Source organism: Neoarius graeffei, chromosome 12 (assembly GCF_027579695.1).
Source record: "Neoarius graeffei isolate fNeoGra1 chromosome 12, fNeoGra1.pri, whole genome shotgun sequence".
Taxonomy (NCBI): Eukaryota; Metazoa; Chordata; class Actinopteri; order Siluriformes; family Ariidae; genus Neoarius; species Neoarius graeffei.
In genome coordinates, this window is record NC_083580.1 from 67,378,950 (window position 1) to 67,395,335 (window position 16,386).

The window sequence follows — 16,386 nt, forward strand, 5'->3', positions numbered from 1 at the left end:
TAAATCAAAAATGGCTGCCAAAAACAACACTGATAACCAGTAACTAATAGTATATTTCCAATATGCTATAAAGTATACTTTAGTAAACTAAAAAGTGGACTAGAAGTATAAAACAAGTAAACTCAGTATATTTCCAGTATACTATGAAGTATGCTTTTGTAAACTAAAGAGTGGACTACAAGTATAGAACTAGTAAACTATTAGTATAGAAGTTTACTTATAGTATACTTGCAGTACAAAATAAAAATACTAGTTGTATACTCAAAGTTTACTTCTCTTAGACTTAAAGTATACTTTTTATAAACTAAAAGTGGGCCAGTTTAGTCCCAAGAAGTATTAGATTAGTTTACTTACAAGTATACTGTAAGTATATTGATATCAGTATACTTGGTATACAAAAGTATACTTAAGGAAATATACTTTAACTTTACTTCATAAAATGAACTTGAAGTATACTTCTTTTTGATAAAGGATGGTGAAATGCACTTTTGCAGTTTTCATGTGATGACATATTACTCACATAATCACAAGTGAAAAACAATTAGATTTTTCCATAAGGGTAAACTTTGACAAGAGTATTTATTTAGAGGAGTAATTGAACCTTTGGGCACTTTGGGGTACTTTTAGCACATCTGCGCAAAGCAGAATAGAGTCATAGTTAATAGTCAAAGTTAAAAATCAGCTAAGCTGAATCATCTCTGTGGTTGTAATCCAGGCTCGGTGAGAAGGAAAATGTGAAGAATCCTGGAGTTGGATCTGAGCAGTTCAGTATAAAACCCTCGTCATTGTGTAATAGCGTTACTGTTTGTTCAGTTTGCCAGAATCATCTTGGAACCATGCAGGCTGCTTTAGTGCTTGCAGTTGTCTTGAGTGCACTGCTCGGTGCCCTCACTCAGAAACCACACCACTGCAGTAAGTCCAGCATAATGACTCTTTGGTCTTACGTTTATTTTGAATGATTGCTGTCTGGTTTAAGTTTTAGTGTTAAGAAGCGTGCACTGTATTGATGTGACAGTCCAAACGGCTAACATCTTTTGGAGGGATTTCTACACATGAATGACGACACCAAAAGTCCAGCTTTTTTTTTTTTTAATCTCGATCTCTATCTGGATCTGTAGTGTATGATATCCATGACTAATCCTTTTGAACCATGTCCATGTTTTGAAAAAACAAATGAATAATTTGTAGACTTGAAACAAGTCTAAGGGCAGCTGTTGGGACACTTGAGAACTAAAAACGCAATAAATACAAGTATTTTACTGAAATATGTAAACATGAAATTCCTTGCTTACAAAGGTCTGGATGAGCGACTAACATAATTGAATGACAACAGCAGTTCCTCTTCATTGCTTAAACATAAATAATTAGTTTACTGCTATAAATAAGACAATTTCAAGTGATTGTTTCATTTTGTTGCAGTGATTTACATTAGTATTTTTAATCATCACCACAGACTCTCTCTCTCTCTCTCTCTGTTCATCTTTCAACATTCTGTTTTCCTTATCAGTTTGCTAAGCACACCAAATGTATTTTTTTAAATCTATGAAAAGAATCATCCTTTCTCAATGAGCTGCCTTCAGCTAAATAAGTGACATACACTCACTGGACACCTTATTAAAAACACCCATATATCCACCTGCTGTTTGATGCAGTTCTCTAATCAGCCAATCACTTGACAGCAGCGCAATGCATCAAATCATGCAGATACAAATCAAGAGCTTCAGTTAATGTTCACTCTAAACATCAGAATGGGAAAAAATTGTGATCTCAAAGTGTGACTTTCTTTCACTGTGGCATGGGTGTTGGTTTGAGCCAGATGGACTGGTTTGAGTATTTCAGAAACTGCTGGGGTATCTCCTCGTTTTTTCACACACAACAGTCTCTAGAGTTTACACAGAGAGAATGGTGCGAAAAACAAAAAACACTGTGAGTGACAGTTCTCAATGTGGGTGGAAATAAACACCTTGATAAGAGAGGGTCAGAGGAAAATGGCCAGATTGGTTCGAGCTGTCAGGAAGGATATAGTAACTCATAGCAACTCTTTACAACCGTGGTGAGCAGAAAAGCATCTCAGCATGCAACAGCAGGTCATCACATTGGGTTCCACTCCTGCAGCGAAGAACAGGAATCTTAGAATCAAGAACAAGTTCGTATTAAAGTGGCCGGTGAGTGTAAATGCATGTGATTGGCTGTAAAAAGCTACAGAAGTATGAAAAAAACCCAAGTACTGTAATTGAACTAAAACCAGGTTTTCGTTCATTGTTCAGCTCTGGTGCCGTACTGGTTCAACAGTAGACGATGTTATAACAGGGACGTAGCTAGGATTTTTCAAAGGGGGTGTCACACACTGACTGGCAACCTGAGTACATTATGTAGCAAAAAATAATTACCATTGCTAGTTTTAGGTAGCTTAGAAACTGGTGTTCTGATAAACTGTCCTACACGTCATTGCGTCCTACAAAGCCCCACTGCGCATGCGCAGAGCACAAAACGTCATTTCTTGGCATTTGAACAGATTTTTGTCCTACATCAGCTGTGCTATAAACAGTGCAGAATAAACGGTGCAGATTAACAGCGTGCATTCAATCTTTACTACTTAATCTAACATAATGCTGATTTCTAACCATTGAATACATTGAATGTATTGAGTCTTGCAATACATCTGAAATATCTCATTTATTCATTTACTAACGTAGAAGCATATTCTGACGGGGTCATATGAGTTGTGAGAACGTCCTGCGGCGTCATTTGAATTGTAATAACGTCCTACACTCATTTTAATAGAGCAAATGGTACTTGTGAATAGTGACAAAAAAACCTATTAATTCTACACTGACAGGGTCAATTGAAGAGTCAGAGCATCCTAGATTCATATGAATGTAAAAGCATATTCTGACAGAGTCGTTTGAATTGTCAGAACGTCCTACATTCATATGAATTCTGACAGGGTTGGTGGTATCAGTGTAGAAGCATGTTCTTTGCAGAGGGAAAAACCGCGAACTATGACTAAAAGTTAAAGTTGAATCACACTGTAGGATTTCCTGCAATGTAGGACTGCTCGACAGACATGTCTGACATCCCCTCCTACCGTAGGACGCTTCGCGGATGTAGGATCGTTTATCAGAACACCAGCTCTTCCATTATTGCTGTTTCTTCCACGTTTTCTTGATGTTGTGTTCTAGAAACGGCACACTAAAACGTAGCTTCAAAGCCACAAAATGCAACTTTGATGGAAAAAAATATATAATAAATTGTTTACCTCTCTTCACGTCGAAAGAAAGTTTCGCTTGTTTTGACATGGCGAATTATTAACACAAGAGGAAATACTCATAATTTGCAACTAAAAAGACTGTAGCTACACTGGCAGCTTGACCATGCTTTCTAGTTCAATCGTGCTGCGCTTGCGCACAACTTTGTCAGTTTTGCGCGCCTTGGCTCGTGCACCTTAAGGCACGCCTCCTGCGCGCACGCCTAACTAGCTCCGGCACATGCGCCGTTAACAAAGAACACCTGTCTTTAATTAATGAACTATGTTTGGGCTATTTAAGGACTGCGCCCATGCAAGGATGATGCAAAGTATTACGCCACGTCTAGTGTGCCTTACTGAGCCTTGTTTCCTGTCCCTGTTCTTGTTGACCTCCTGGTTTTTCGACTCCTGTTTCTCGTCCCTTGAGCTTGCATAGTTTTGCCGCTGATATTCTGTCCGTGCCTTGATTGACCTCCTGCCCGTTTCCTTGATTACGACTTTACCTGCTGTTTTGGACTGTTTGCCTGTTGTGTACATTTCACGCACTTTATGCTCATATCACTCTGTGTATTATTTAACATATCTGCACTTACATCTGCCTCTCCCGCATACACTCTGACAAACTGGGTTTTTGTGCCCAAACCACAGGAAGTCCATACAAGGTTATAGAAACCCTAATGAGGCTGAGGTGACAATCTAGTTTTAAAAAAAATGTTAGAAAAATTACAGTGGGTGCTTTTCTAATATTCTTATGCGGCTATTCCAAAAATGTATGGTCCGACAAGGGGGGAGGGGTCACGCCCCCCCCAGCTATGCCCCTGTATAATATTGATTGGGGGATTTCTTACTACACCTTACAGGAAGAAGTTACATTATATTCCAGGCATTTAGCAGACACTCTTATCCAGAGCGACGTACAACATACTGTACCCAGAGCAGCCTTGGGAGCAGTTGGAGGTTAGGTGCCTTGCTCAAGGATACTTCAGCTATTCCTACTGGTCCAGGGAATCAAACCGGTGACCTTTTGGTCCCAAAGCTGTTTCGCTAACCATTAGGTCATGGCTTCCCCTGAAGAAGTCCAGCTAAAAAAAACAAAAACAAAACACCTTTATCCACTGTAGCTTTTGCAAATGAATGTGAGAGCCAGTAATTGAAACATCTCTCTGTTTTGTGAAACAAATAGAAAACCTGTTTATTTAAAATACACTAATAATGGAAGTCTAAGGGCAGTTGTTGGGGCAGTTGATAATTTCCCCAACTCCTTTCTGTCCTTTTTCCAGTTCAGGGAAGTTCTTATTTGCAGTAATTACACACATTTTAAAACCTAAAAGTTCATCAAAGCCATTAGAACCCTTTCTTTTTTTAATCTATACATATTTTGGCTGAATTTTTAAAACAGAAATGTTTTAAATACTATTCCACCAACCCTTTGTTGTTCCTCTTCCCATTCTGCAGAGTCACCACCATACCTCCAGGGGAAGATAGCTGTAGTAAGTTTGACTAATGTGTATGAATTGTTTTATGAGCGGCATTCCAGGTTAATTCTGTGTCATCTCTGGGTGAGACGTTTTGTCCTGAACATCATGTCTTCCACAGTACTTTCCTGAGGGGAGGACAGAGGTGTATGAGCAGTTCTACTATGATGCTTTGGAAGAGAGGATTCGTGTTGTTGCAGCTGGGAAGGAAGGCAAACATGACTTGCACATGGATCGACTTATGCTTTACAGAGAAGTAAAAAAAAACCTTCTGTGGTCACAAAAAATATGAACTGCCAGTGTTATTATGGATAAATTTTATAATAAAAATGACTCAAAAGGAGCTGATAGACTATATGTTGGATGTTGTCAACTCTAACTCTTAATAGACTGGGATGTTTATCAAGGGGGCGGCACGGTGGTGTAGTGGTTAGCGCTGTCGCCTCACAGCAAGAAGGTCCGGGTTCGAGCCCCGTGGCCGGCGAGGGCCTTTCTGTGCGGAGTTTGCATGTTCTCCCCGTGTCCGTGTGGGTTTCCTCTGGGTGCTCCGGTTTCCCCCACAGTCCAAAGACATGCAGGTTAGGTTAACTGGTGACTCTAAATTGACCGTAGGTGTGAATGTGAGTGTGAATGGTTGTCTGTGTCTATGTGTCAGCCCTGTGATGACCTGGCGACTTGTCCAGGGTGTACCCCGCCTTTCGCCTGTAGTCAGCTGGGATAGGCTCCAGCTCGCCTGCAACCCTGTAGAACAGGATAAAGCGGCTAGAGATAATGAGATGAGATGAGATGTTTATCAAGGTGATACTCTAGAAATTCACTAGATAGTAGTCTATAGCATGACTCAGTGACTTTTGTCATGATGATTCATGAATTTTGTTGATAGATATATTAATGTTCTGCCTCACCAAAATCTGTCGTCACTGGCTGCTACTGCTGGCAATTACAAAATAAAGAAGTGTTGCCAGGCAAAACAAACCTCGCCCGGTAGCACTTATGATGATTATGAAGGAAGATATCGCGAAAAAAATTTTTGACCTTTTTGTTGACCTTGACCGGATGACCCTGAAAATGTTGGAGGTTCTATTTGAGACCAATGCCTTTCTATCCTGAAAGTTTCATGAAGATTGGTCCAGCCATTTTCCTGTAATATCATTAACAAACAAATAAACCCCACCAAAAACAATACCTCGCCTCCTGGTGGACTCCGTCCCGGGTGAGGTAAACATTTGATCCCGCTTTATAAATGTCGTCAAGTTTATTTCTATGGCACTTTTAACAGTAGACATTGTCGAAAAGCAGCTTAACAGAATTTGAATGACTTTAAACATGAGCTAATTTTATCCCTAGTCTATGCCCAATGAGCAAGCCTGTGGCGACGGTGGCAAGGAAAAATTCCCTCAGATGACATGGGGAAGAAACCTCGAGAGGAACCAGACTCAAAAGGGAACCCATCCTCATTTGGGTGATAACAGACAACGTGATTATAACATTAACAGTTTTAACATGAAGTCAGTTTCGGTGATGTTATAAACTCTTCATTGATGGAAAATTGAGTGCAAAACTGTTCATGACAACTGCAGTCCTAAAGTTAGCAAGTCAACTGCAGTCCTCAGCCATAAAAGCATTACTGTAAGTGTCCAGAGCATCTTCCAAGTGCGACTTTTGACTGTCCATATGGGGCCATCCCCCACAGGAGCGATGTGATGAGACTCCAGCCAGACATAGGGCATCAAGATGGATCAGGCAGGTCCAAAGAGCAGAAGAGGTCAGCAACTCGATCTCAGGATTGACATGTAACTCGGTTACATGTCAAGGTTGTTAGGTATGCCCAATGTCACCTGATGAGTAGGAACATTATACATTTTGCATTGAATGCAAGCAGGGACTCTGGCAAAACTAACTATGACAGCATAACTAAAAGGGGACAGCCAGAAGGTAATACAGGCATGAGGAAGCCCTGGGACATAAAGCAGCCAGCCACTACACCGTCAACAAACTTGAGTGAGCAAGCGAGTGGGGACTGACAGCATCCATACATCCCAGTTTACCAAGACACTATGTCTGAGGACCCTCCAGATCTACTCCTTTACCTCATAAACACTATTAACAAAAGGCTGAATGAAACTAGGATGTTTGAGATTTATATTTTCTAAACTATGGCAACTCCAAAACTCATACTCTCATGTTATACCCATTTCAGAAAGTTTACTATGACATCATTTACCACAACAAAAGCTGTACTAAGGTGTCTCTCGATGCTGCCTTCATTCCCATTGCGATTCCCCTTGATGCCAAGCACAGGGCCCAGATTGTCCTGGGAAGCCTGTCTGCTCCCGCACAGGGCCTGCTGGTCAACAACTGGGTGGGATCAGATGCTGAAATAAAAGGTAAATTATAACCCCTTATACTGAACATAACAGTCATTCAGGACTCAAATCATCAGCACTTCAATCATTCTTTTTTGTGTACCTGTTTTTCAGCAAACTACTCCCTGACCTTTACAGAGTTCGGCTGCATTCCCGTCGTCACCATGTACCACATCAATGACATGGGTCATTTTGTGTCAAGGTTGGGATTTTAAAACAGTCATATGAAAGTGGCACACAAAACACTGGTACTCACTGAACATACGAGTGCACACACAGATTCACAGATGCCAGCTAGTTTACTCCTGAAGATCTGGGATAAAAATCTAAGCAGTAAAAGTTGAGCACTGGCGAAAATACAGCCAGTACAGAAACACAAATGGGACGGATTTCCAACTTGATCTGAGAGCTTGATGTGACTGATGCACAAACACCACAAATTCACAAACACTCAGAGCTTCTGAGTTTAAGTAAATTTCCATACAGTATAAGGAGACTCCCTAATGTCAACGGATCAGAGTCCAATCATGTAACTGGTGAGGAGTTACTGCAAATTTATATACTGCAAAACATGGTCTTTAATGTGAAAGAAAGCAGGCCAAAAACAAATACATAAATGAAGACAAATAACATCAGCTATTCAACTAGGACAAAAGTAATGGCACACTACATATAAAGGGAGTAAAAATTAATGTTTATCTATGATAGTCAATGTTCTGTAATGGCTGACTTGGATTACCAGTATAGTTAGTGCACACTATTCCAAGGAAGCACTTTTTCACCACTTAGTCATTATGTTGTCATTTTTAGCTCTCTGGGCTTTGCCTTTTATGGTGTTTTGTGGGTGTCAGCCAATGATCATTTAATGGTGATTGGTCATTTATAGGTGATTGACATTTATCAACATGCACATGAGTATGAAGAAAATCATTGTTGTGGAAATGTTTGTAAATATGACAGGCATTTTTTGGTTTGGCCTGTGAAACCATTTACGGTACACACAAATTTACAAAAAGACTGATAAATAAGGTCCACTGTGTGAATGTAATCAACAGTCCCAGTCAAAATTGACTATAGGTATGAATGTGAGTGTAAGCTGGAGCCTATCCCAGCTGACTATGGGCGAGAGGTGGGGTACACCCTGGACAAGTCGGCAGGTCATCACAGGGCTGACACATATGGCCCTTTTCCACTACCCTTTTTCAGCTCACTTCAGCTCGCTTCAGCTCACTTCAGCCCGACACGGCTTGTGTTTCGACTACCTCAGAGCAGCACGACTTAGCTCGCTTCAGCCCTGCTTAGCACCCAAAACTCGCACGGTTTTGGAGTAGGACTGAAGCGAGCCAAACCAAGCCGAGTGGGGCTAGGGGCGTGAGGAGACACTCCCCTGTGCACTGATTGGTGAGGAGGAGTGTCCTCACACGCCCACACACGCCCCGCGAGCACGCTGGGATCTGTAAACACCGTAAACCCGGAAGAATTACGAATTACGAGAATTTCTGAAGCCTTATGCGCCTCACCTCATCTATACGCTCTTGCCAGTATCTGCTGGCGTTGTCGGTGACAACAAGCCACAGCACCAAGACCAACAACACTAACGACTCCATGTCCTCCATGTTTATTGTTTACTATCCGGGTCGTGAGACTACCGCTTAAAAGGTCACTGATGTCACTGTTTGCGCTGCCTAACGACATCACGTGACGTCCACCCACTTTCGCTAACTCCACCCAATGTGTCCACCCACTTCCAGCCAGCACGGTTCAGCGCGGTTGTAGTCGAAATGCAACTCCAACAGCCCCACTCAGCTCGACTCAGCACGGCACGGCTCAGCCCAACTCAGCCACGTTTGTAGTGGAAAAGTGGCAATAGACACAGACAACCATTCACACTCACATTCACACCTACGGTCAATTTAGAGTCACCAGTTAACCTAACCTGCATGTCTTTGGACTGTGGGGTAAACCGGAGCACCCGGAGGAAACCCACACGGACACGGGGAGAACATGCAAACTCCACACAGAAAGGCCCTCGCCAGGTCATCACAGGGCTGACACATAGAGACAAACAACCATTCACACTCATGGTCAATTTAGAGCCACCAATTAACCTAACCTGCATGTCTTTCAACTGTGGGGGAAACCCACGCAGACAACATGCAAACTCCACACAGAAAGGCCCCTGTCGGCCACTGGGCTCAAACCCAGGACCTTCTTGCTGTGAGGCGACAGTGCTAACCACTACACCACCGTGCCACCCTGGGTTTGGTTTATTAAAAGTATAAAGCTGATAGCGGGGTGGCACGGTGGTGTAGTGGTTAGCGCTGTCGCCTCACAGCAAGAAGGTCCTGGGTTCGAGCCCCGGGGCCGGCGAGGGCCTTTCTGTGTGGAGTTTGCATGTTCTCCCCGTGTCCGCGTGGGTTTCCTCCGGGTGCTCCGGTTTCCCCCACAGTCCAAAGACATGCAGGTTAGGTTAACTGGTGACTCTAAATTGACCGTAGGTGTGAATGTGAGTGTGAATGGTTGTCTGTGTCTATGTGTCAGCCCTGTGATGACCTGGCGACTTGTCCAGGGTGTACCCCGCCTTTCGCCCGTAGTCAGCTGGGATAGGCTCCAGCTTGCCTGCGACCCTGTAGAAGGATAAAGCGGCTAGAGATGATGAGATGAGATGAGATAAAGCTGATAGCATATAATGTTTGAGTACAAATCAATTCAAAATGTAAAGCAAATCAAAGAAATAAAATGTAGTTACAATGAGCAATTCTATCAAAAGTAAGCCCGTGCTATACTAAACAAAATCTACAACCCCGATTCCAAAAAAGCTGGGACAAAGAACAAATTGTAAATAAAAACGGAATGCAATAATTTACAAATCTCAAAAACTGATATTGTATTCACAATAGAACATAGACAACATATCAAATGTCGAAAGTGAGACATTTTGAAATTTCATGCCAAATATTGGCTCATTTGAAATTTCATGACAGCAACACATCTCAAAAAAGTTGGGACAGGGGCAATAAGAGGCTGGAAATGTTAAAGGTACAAAAAAGGAACAGCTGGAGGACCAAATTGCAACTCAATAGGTCAATTGGCAATAGGTCATTAACATGACTGGGTATAAAAAGAGCATCTTGGAGTGGCAGCGGCTCTCAGAAGTAAAGATGGGAAGAGGATCACCAATCCCCCTAATTCTGCGCCGACAAATAGTGGAGCAATATCAGAAAGGAGTTCGACAGTGTAAAATTGCAGAGAGTTTGAACATATCATCATCTACAGTGCATAATATCATCAAAAGATTCAGAGAATCTGGAAGAATCTCTGTGCATAAAGGTCAAGGCCGGAAAACCAAACTGGGTGCCCGTGATCTTCGGGTCCTTAGACGGCACTGCATCACATACAGGCATGCTTCTGTATTGGAAATCACAAAATGGGCTCAGGAATATTTCCAGAGAACATTATCTGTGAACACAATTCACCGTGCCATCCACCGTTGCCAGCTAAAACTCTATAGTTCAAAGAAGAAGCCGTATCTAAACATGATCCAGAAGCGCAGACGTCTTCTCTGGGCCAAGGCTCATTTAAAATGGACTGTGGCAAAGTGGAAAACTGTTCTGTGGTCAGACGAATCAAAATTTGAAGTTCTTTATGGAAATCAGGGACGCCGTGTCATTCGGACTAAAGAAGAGAAGGACAACCCAAGTTGTTATCAGCGCTCAGTTCAGAAGCCTGCATCTCTGATGGTATGGGGTTGCATTAGTGCATGTGGCATGGGCAGCTTACACATCTGGAAAGACACCATCAATGCGGAAAGGTATATCCAGGTTCTAGAGCAACATATGCTCCCATCTAGACGACGTCTCTTTCAGGGAAGACCTTGCATTTTCCAACATGACAAGGCCAAACCACATACTGCATCAATTACAGTATCATGGCTGCATAGAAGAAGGGTCCGAGTACTGAACTGGCCAGCCTGCAGTCCAGATCTTTCACCCATAGAAAACATTTGGCGCATCATAAAACGGAAGATATGACAAAAAAGACCTAAGACAGTTGAGCAACTAGAATCCTACATTAGACAAGAATGGGTTAACATTCCTATCCCTAAACTTGAGCAACTTGTCTCCTCAGTCCCCAGACGTTTACAGACTGTTGTAAAGAGAAAAGGGGATGTCTCACAGTGGTAAACATGGCCTTGTCCCAACTTTTTTGAGATGTGGTGTTGTCATGAAATTTAAACTCACCTAATTTTTCTCTTTAAATGATACATTTTCTCAGTTTAAACATTTGATATGTCATCTATGTTCTATTCTGAATAAAATATGGAATTCTGAAACTTCCACATCATTGCATTCCATTTTTATTTACAATTTGTACTTTGTCCCAACTTTTTTGGAATCAGGGTTGTACTGTATAAGAGCAACTAAATGTTTGAGAGATAAACTGTCAGCAAAAGGCTTCTATATAATGAGAACCTTGGTTCTCAGCATCCTAACCAACCACATACTTTGTGTATTTTATAGTTAAAAAGCCAAGCATGATTAAATCAGGGGTGGTGTAGTGGTTAGCACTGTTGCCTCACAGCAAGAAGGTTCTGAGTTTGAGCCCAGTGGCTGACGGGGGCCTTCTGTGTGGAGTTTGCATGTTCTCCCGGTGTCTGCATGGGCTTCTTCCAGGTGCTCCGGTTTCCCCTGCAGTCCAAGACATTCAGGTTAGGCTAACTGGTGGCTCTAAATTGACCGTAGGTGTGAATGGTTGGTTGTCTCATGTGTCAGCCCTGCGATGATCTGACAACTAAAGTGTAGACACTTTCTTCGAATCAACAGAAGTTGCAGGTGGAGGAGAATTTCCACCTCCTACACAAGTTTCCCTGTGACCCACAAAGTTCATTACTCGAAATCAGGAGGTCAGATCATCAATCTCTCTCTTTAGTCAATCTCAGGAGCTACTAGCGATGGGCTGGTATCTTCAGTTGTTTTCTAATCTCCATCATCTTCCTCTGGTTTTCTTCACAAATCTGTCTGAGAGCCCTTACTCTCCTGGTTTCTCCTTGTATCTGTCTTTTTACTTGCTTTTGGGTCTAAATGCACACAATCCATCAGCTTCCTGAGGTAGTCACCTGGAATGCTTTTCAACGAACAGGTGTGTCTCGTCAAAAGTTAATTAGCCGCCTTAATGTATTTAAGATCAAACAGTAAACAATAAAAATACAGTAAATAGCCCTATTCCACAACTGTAGTAATCTATATGATGTCAAGAACCGCTCAGCTAAGTCAAGAGAAACGACATCCATCATTACTTTCAGACACGAAGTGACTTTTAATCAAGAAAAATAAAGAAAAAACATTGAATTAGAAGGTGTGTCCAAAATTTTGACTGGGACTGTATGTAGTAAGTAGGTAGTTAGCAATTTCTGAAGTCTCTCTCGCCCAAAATCATAAATACGAAGTTCAATAACTGAATGGTAGCTGGATGCTGTGGTGTCTTCTCAGAGAATCAGAATCCCTTTTTTTCTGCAATTTGATATCAATCCTGACATTTTCCAACATTCCCTCTGGACCCTGCTGCCAAAGCTTTGGAGAAATTGTACCAGAAAGCTGTAAATTATGCAGAAAATAATATAATTCCAAAAAAGTTAAAAAAAAAAAAAAAGTCTTGTGCTAAAAAGATGTTTGGTTGATCAGAGGTTAAGGTGACCTGTGCACATGCAGTTTTGGTTGTTTTATTTCAAGTTGAGACATTCTGTTCTCAGAATGCTATGAATACAATTTTCTTTTATGTTTCCAAAGAACCATCAAATAATTAGTTGCAGCTTATCTGAATTTGATCTGGTTGTGCTCATTAAAAAAAATAAAAATAAAAAAAGCTTAATTGCTTGATTCAATTAGGCTAAATGTATGAGCTGGGTCATTGGAGGTGGTGTGGTAATAAATCGTTTTAACAATGGACTGAGTCATTCAAACACATTGTGAGGATCTGGGTTAAAAGTCTGACCAGTGCTGCACTTATTCACTTTCTATTTATCATATTAGTTTATCATCAGTAGATGACCTAGTTGGGTGGCATGGTGGTGTAGTGGTTAGCACTGTCGCCTCACAGCAAGAGGGTTCTGGGTTTGACCCCAGTGGCCGATGGAGGCTTTTCTGTGTGGAGTTTGCATGTTCTCCCCATGTATGCGTGGGTTTCCTCCACAGTCCAAAGACATGCAGGTTAGGTTAACTGGTAGCTCTAAATTGACCGTAGGTGTGAATGGTTGTTTATGTGTCAGCCCTGCGATGACCTGGCGACTTGTCCAGGGTGTACCCTGCCTCTCACCCATAGTCAGCTGGGATAGGTTCTAGTTTGCCTGCAACCCTGCACAGGATAAGCGGTTATGGATAATGGATGGATGACAGTTGTGGAAAATGGAGCCATGATGGTTCATTTGAATCTGATTTAATGTACATATAAACTTGTAATATATCATGTTTGAACCGTTATTGCAATATTGGTATTAGTAATGCTGTCAGTGCAGAAACCTTAATGAGCACCGTGACAAAAACTGCAATTGTGGCTTTAGGTCAACCCAAATTTGATTTCATTAATGGTTTTGTGTATTATTAGTATCACAATATATTCCAAATTAATATACGACTGGTGAAATAGTCACTTGTCTGTCAGTCACTCCACAGCAGTTCAGGAAGGAAAACTGGTCAGAATCTGATACCTGGCCAACCCAACCACATCATTTTACTGTGAACACAAAGCAATGGCATGCAGTCAAACAAAAATTTACAAAATATTTTAATAAAACTAAACTATACAGCGCATCTTTTTCCATTATGCAAAAATTTATTACTAGTGGCTGTGATGAAATCGGACACAGAATTAGCGGTGTCCCATCTGGACATGCATGCTAAAGCAATTACACAGACCACCCCTGGGTTCCCAACCCTGGTCCTGGAGTACCAGCTGTCCACCATCTTCCTGAGTTAAAGTGGGAATGTTGGGAATGCAGAAAAGACTAAAATATTTAGGTTACTCCAGGATAAAGCATCAAACTCCTGTACAGCCGATATCAGTCGTAACGGTCAGCTGAAAAACTCATGAGACTTCATTCCATAGGGGAAAAAAAAAAAAAAACAGTAAAGGAAGGCACTCTTGAACATTCCCACCGAAAGCTAAATTGAGAGGAATTTATATGTTTAGAGTGCTATCGCTTGGCTCTTAGAATAACCAAATGGGAAAATCCAATCCTTAGTAATGCTAAATCCACTGGCCACTGTAAATTTGAGGGAATTCTTTATGGACTAATGTGGGAATGGGTGTTGGGATGGAGTTTAATGTTGCCATACTTCACCCATTTAACCACCAGAGTTCCATTTTTGCCTAATATACCTTTTAATAGTATAACATTTTATTTGTGTCTATATTATGCTCAGACTAATGGGACGTCGTGTTAAATCTCATCTCATTATCTCTAGCCGCTTTATCCTTCTACAGGGTCGCAGGCAAACTGGAGCCTATCCCAGCTGACTACGGGCGAAAGGCGGGGTACACCCTGGACAAGTCGCCAGGTCATCACAGGGCTGACACATAGACACAGACAACCATTCACACCTACGGTCAATTTAGAGTCTCCAGTTAACCTAACCTGCATGTCTTTGGACTGTGGGGGAAACCGGAGCACCCGGAGGAAACCCACGCAGACACGGGGAGAACATGCAAACTCCGCACAGAAAGGCCCTCATCGGCCTCTGGGCTCGAACCCAGGACCTTCTTGCTGTGAGGCGACAGCGCTAACCACTACACCACCGTCGTGTTAAATATATGATGGTAATCATACAATATTTATATCTATAAAGACTCTGGCGCTAATATGCTTCTAGCATTCACGACTCCACTCTGATTTCTCTCTTCAGCTTCTTCGATACGGTCGTTGGCATCGAGGATCCCACAGTCTTCATTCCTCCAGCATTCTGTTCATCTGAAAACCTGGTGGAGCGGAAAGATGGCAAAGCAGAAAACTTCTTTACTGCTCTTCTGTAAGCAATTTGGCAAATCATACTCGTATGTGTGATTTCATTCACTTCCTTGACTAAGTGAATCTGCTGTCATTTTAATTCTTATTCAAATAAAATGAGAAAAAACAAAACAACGCCTATTGCAAAATGTTTATTCTCACACTCAAACACAAAGAACACAAGCTGTATAATAAAATACAGAGGTTTAACCAAAAAGAAAATACTCCAGCGATAAGCACGGGATATGTGAAGAAGAGTAGGGTTTGGGGTTATACAAAAAAAGGGAGCTGTACAATGTCCAGTGTCTGAAGTCACAGAAATCTGACTGTCTTTGGGGCGCTGAGAAAGAGATGGTGAGATTGAGCGCTGGACTCCTATACAGTGGTGCTTGAAAATTTGTGAACCCTTTAGAATTTTCTATATTTCTGCATAAAGATGATCTAAAACGTCATCAGATTTTCACACAAGTCCTAAAAGTAGATAAAGAGAACCCCGTTAAACAAATGAGATAAAAATATTATACTCGGTCATTTATTTATTGAGGAAAATGATCCAATATTACATATCTGTGAGTGGCAAAAGTATGTGAACCTCTAGGATTAGCACTTAATTTGAAGGTGAAATTAGAGTCAGGTGTTTTCAATCAATAGGATGACAATCAGGTGTGAGTGGGCACCCTGTTTTATTTAAAGAACAGGGATCTATCAAAGTCTGATCTTCACAACACATGTTTGTGGAAGTGGATCATGGCACGAACAAAGGAGATTTCTGAGGACCTCAGAAAAAGCATTGTTGATGCTCATCAGGCTGGAAAAGGTTACAAAACCATCTCTAAAGAGTTTGGACTCCACCAATCCACAGTCAGACAGGTTGTGTACAAATGGAGGAAATTCAAGACCATTGTTACCCTCCCCAGGAGTGGTTGACCAACAAATATAACTCCAAGAACAAGGCGTGTAATAGACGGCGAGGTCACAAAGGACCCCAGGGAAACTTCTAAGCAACTGAAGGCCTCTCTCACATTGGCTAATGTTAATGTTCATGAGTCCACCATCAGGAGAACACTGAACAACAATGGTGTGCATGGCAGGGTTGCAAGGAGAAAGCCACTGCTCTCCAAAAAGAACATTGCTGCTCATCTGCAATTTGCTAAAGATCACGTGGACAAGTCAGAAGGCTATTAGAAAAATGTTTTGTGGATGGATGAGACCAAAATAGAACTTTTTGGTTTAAATGAGAAGCGTTATGTTTGGAGAAAGGAAAACACTGCATTCCAGCATAAGAACCTTATCCCATCT

At 41.6% G+C, this 16,386-nt stretch overlaps 1 protein-coding gene across 1 annotated transcript; it reads left to right on the top strand.

The window, feature by feature from the left end:
* The first annotated feature begins 817 nt into the window (after positions 1-817).
* epdl2 (ependymin-like 2) lies at positions 818-15,207 on the top strand. The gene is made up of 6 exons (XM_060935192.1): positions 818-912; positions 4,703-4,737; positions 4,844-4,978; positions 6,923-7,109; positions 7,203-7,290; positions 14,987-15,207. Exons 1-6 carry the CDS (start codon positions 837-839, stop codon positions 15,111-15,113), a joined length of 648 nt encoding a protein of 215 aa, XP_060791175.1. The 5' UTR covers positions 818-836; the 3' UTR covers positions 15,114-15,207.
* The last annotated feature ends 1,179 nt before the right edge of the window (positions 15,208-16,386 follow it).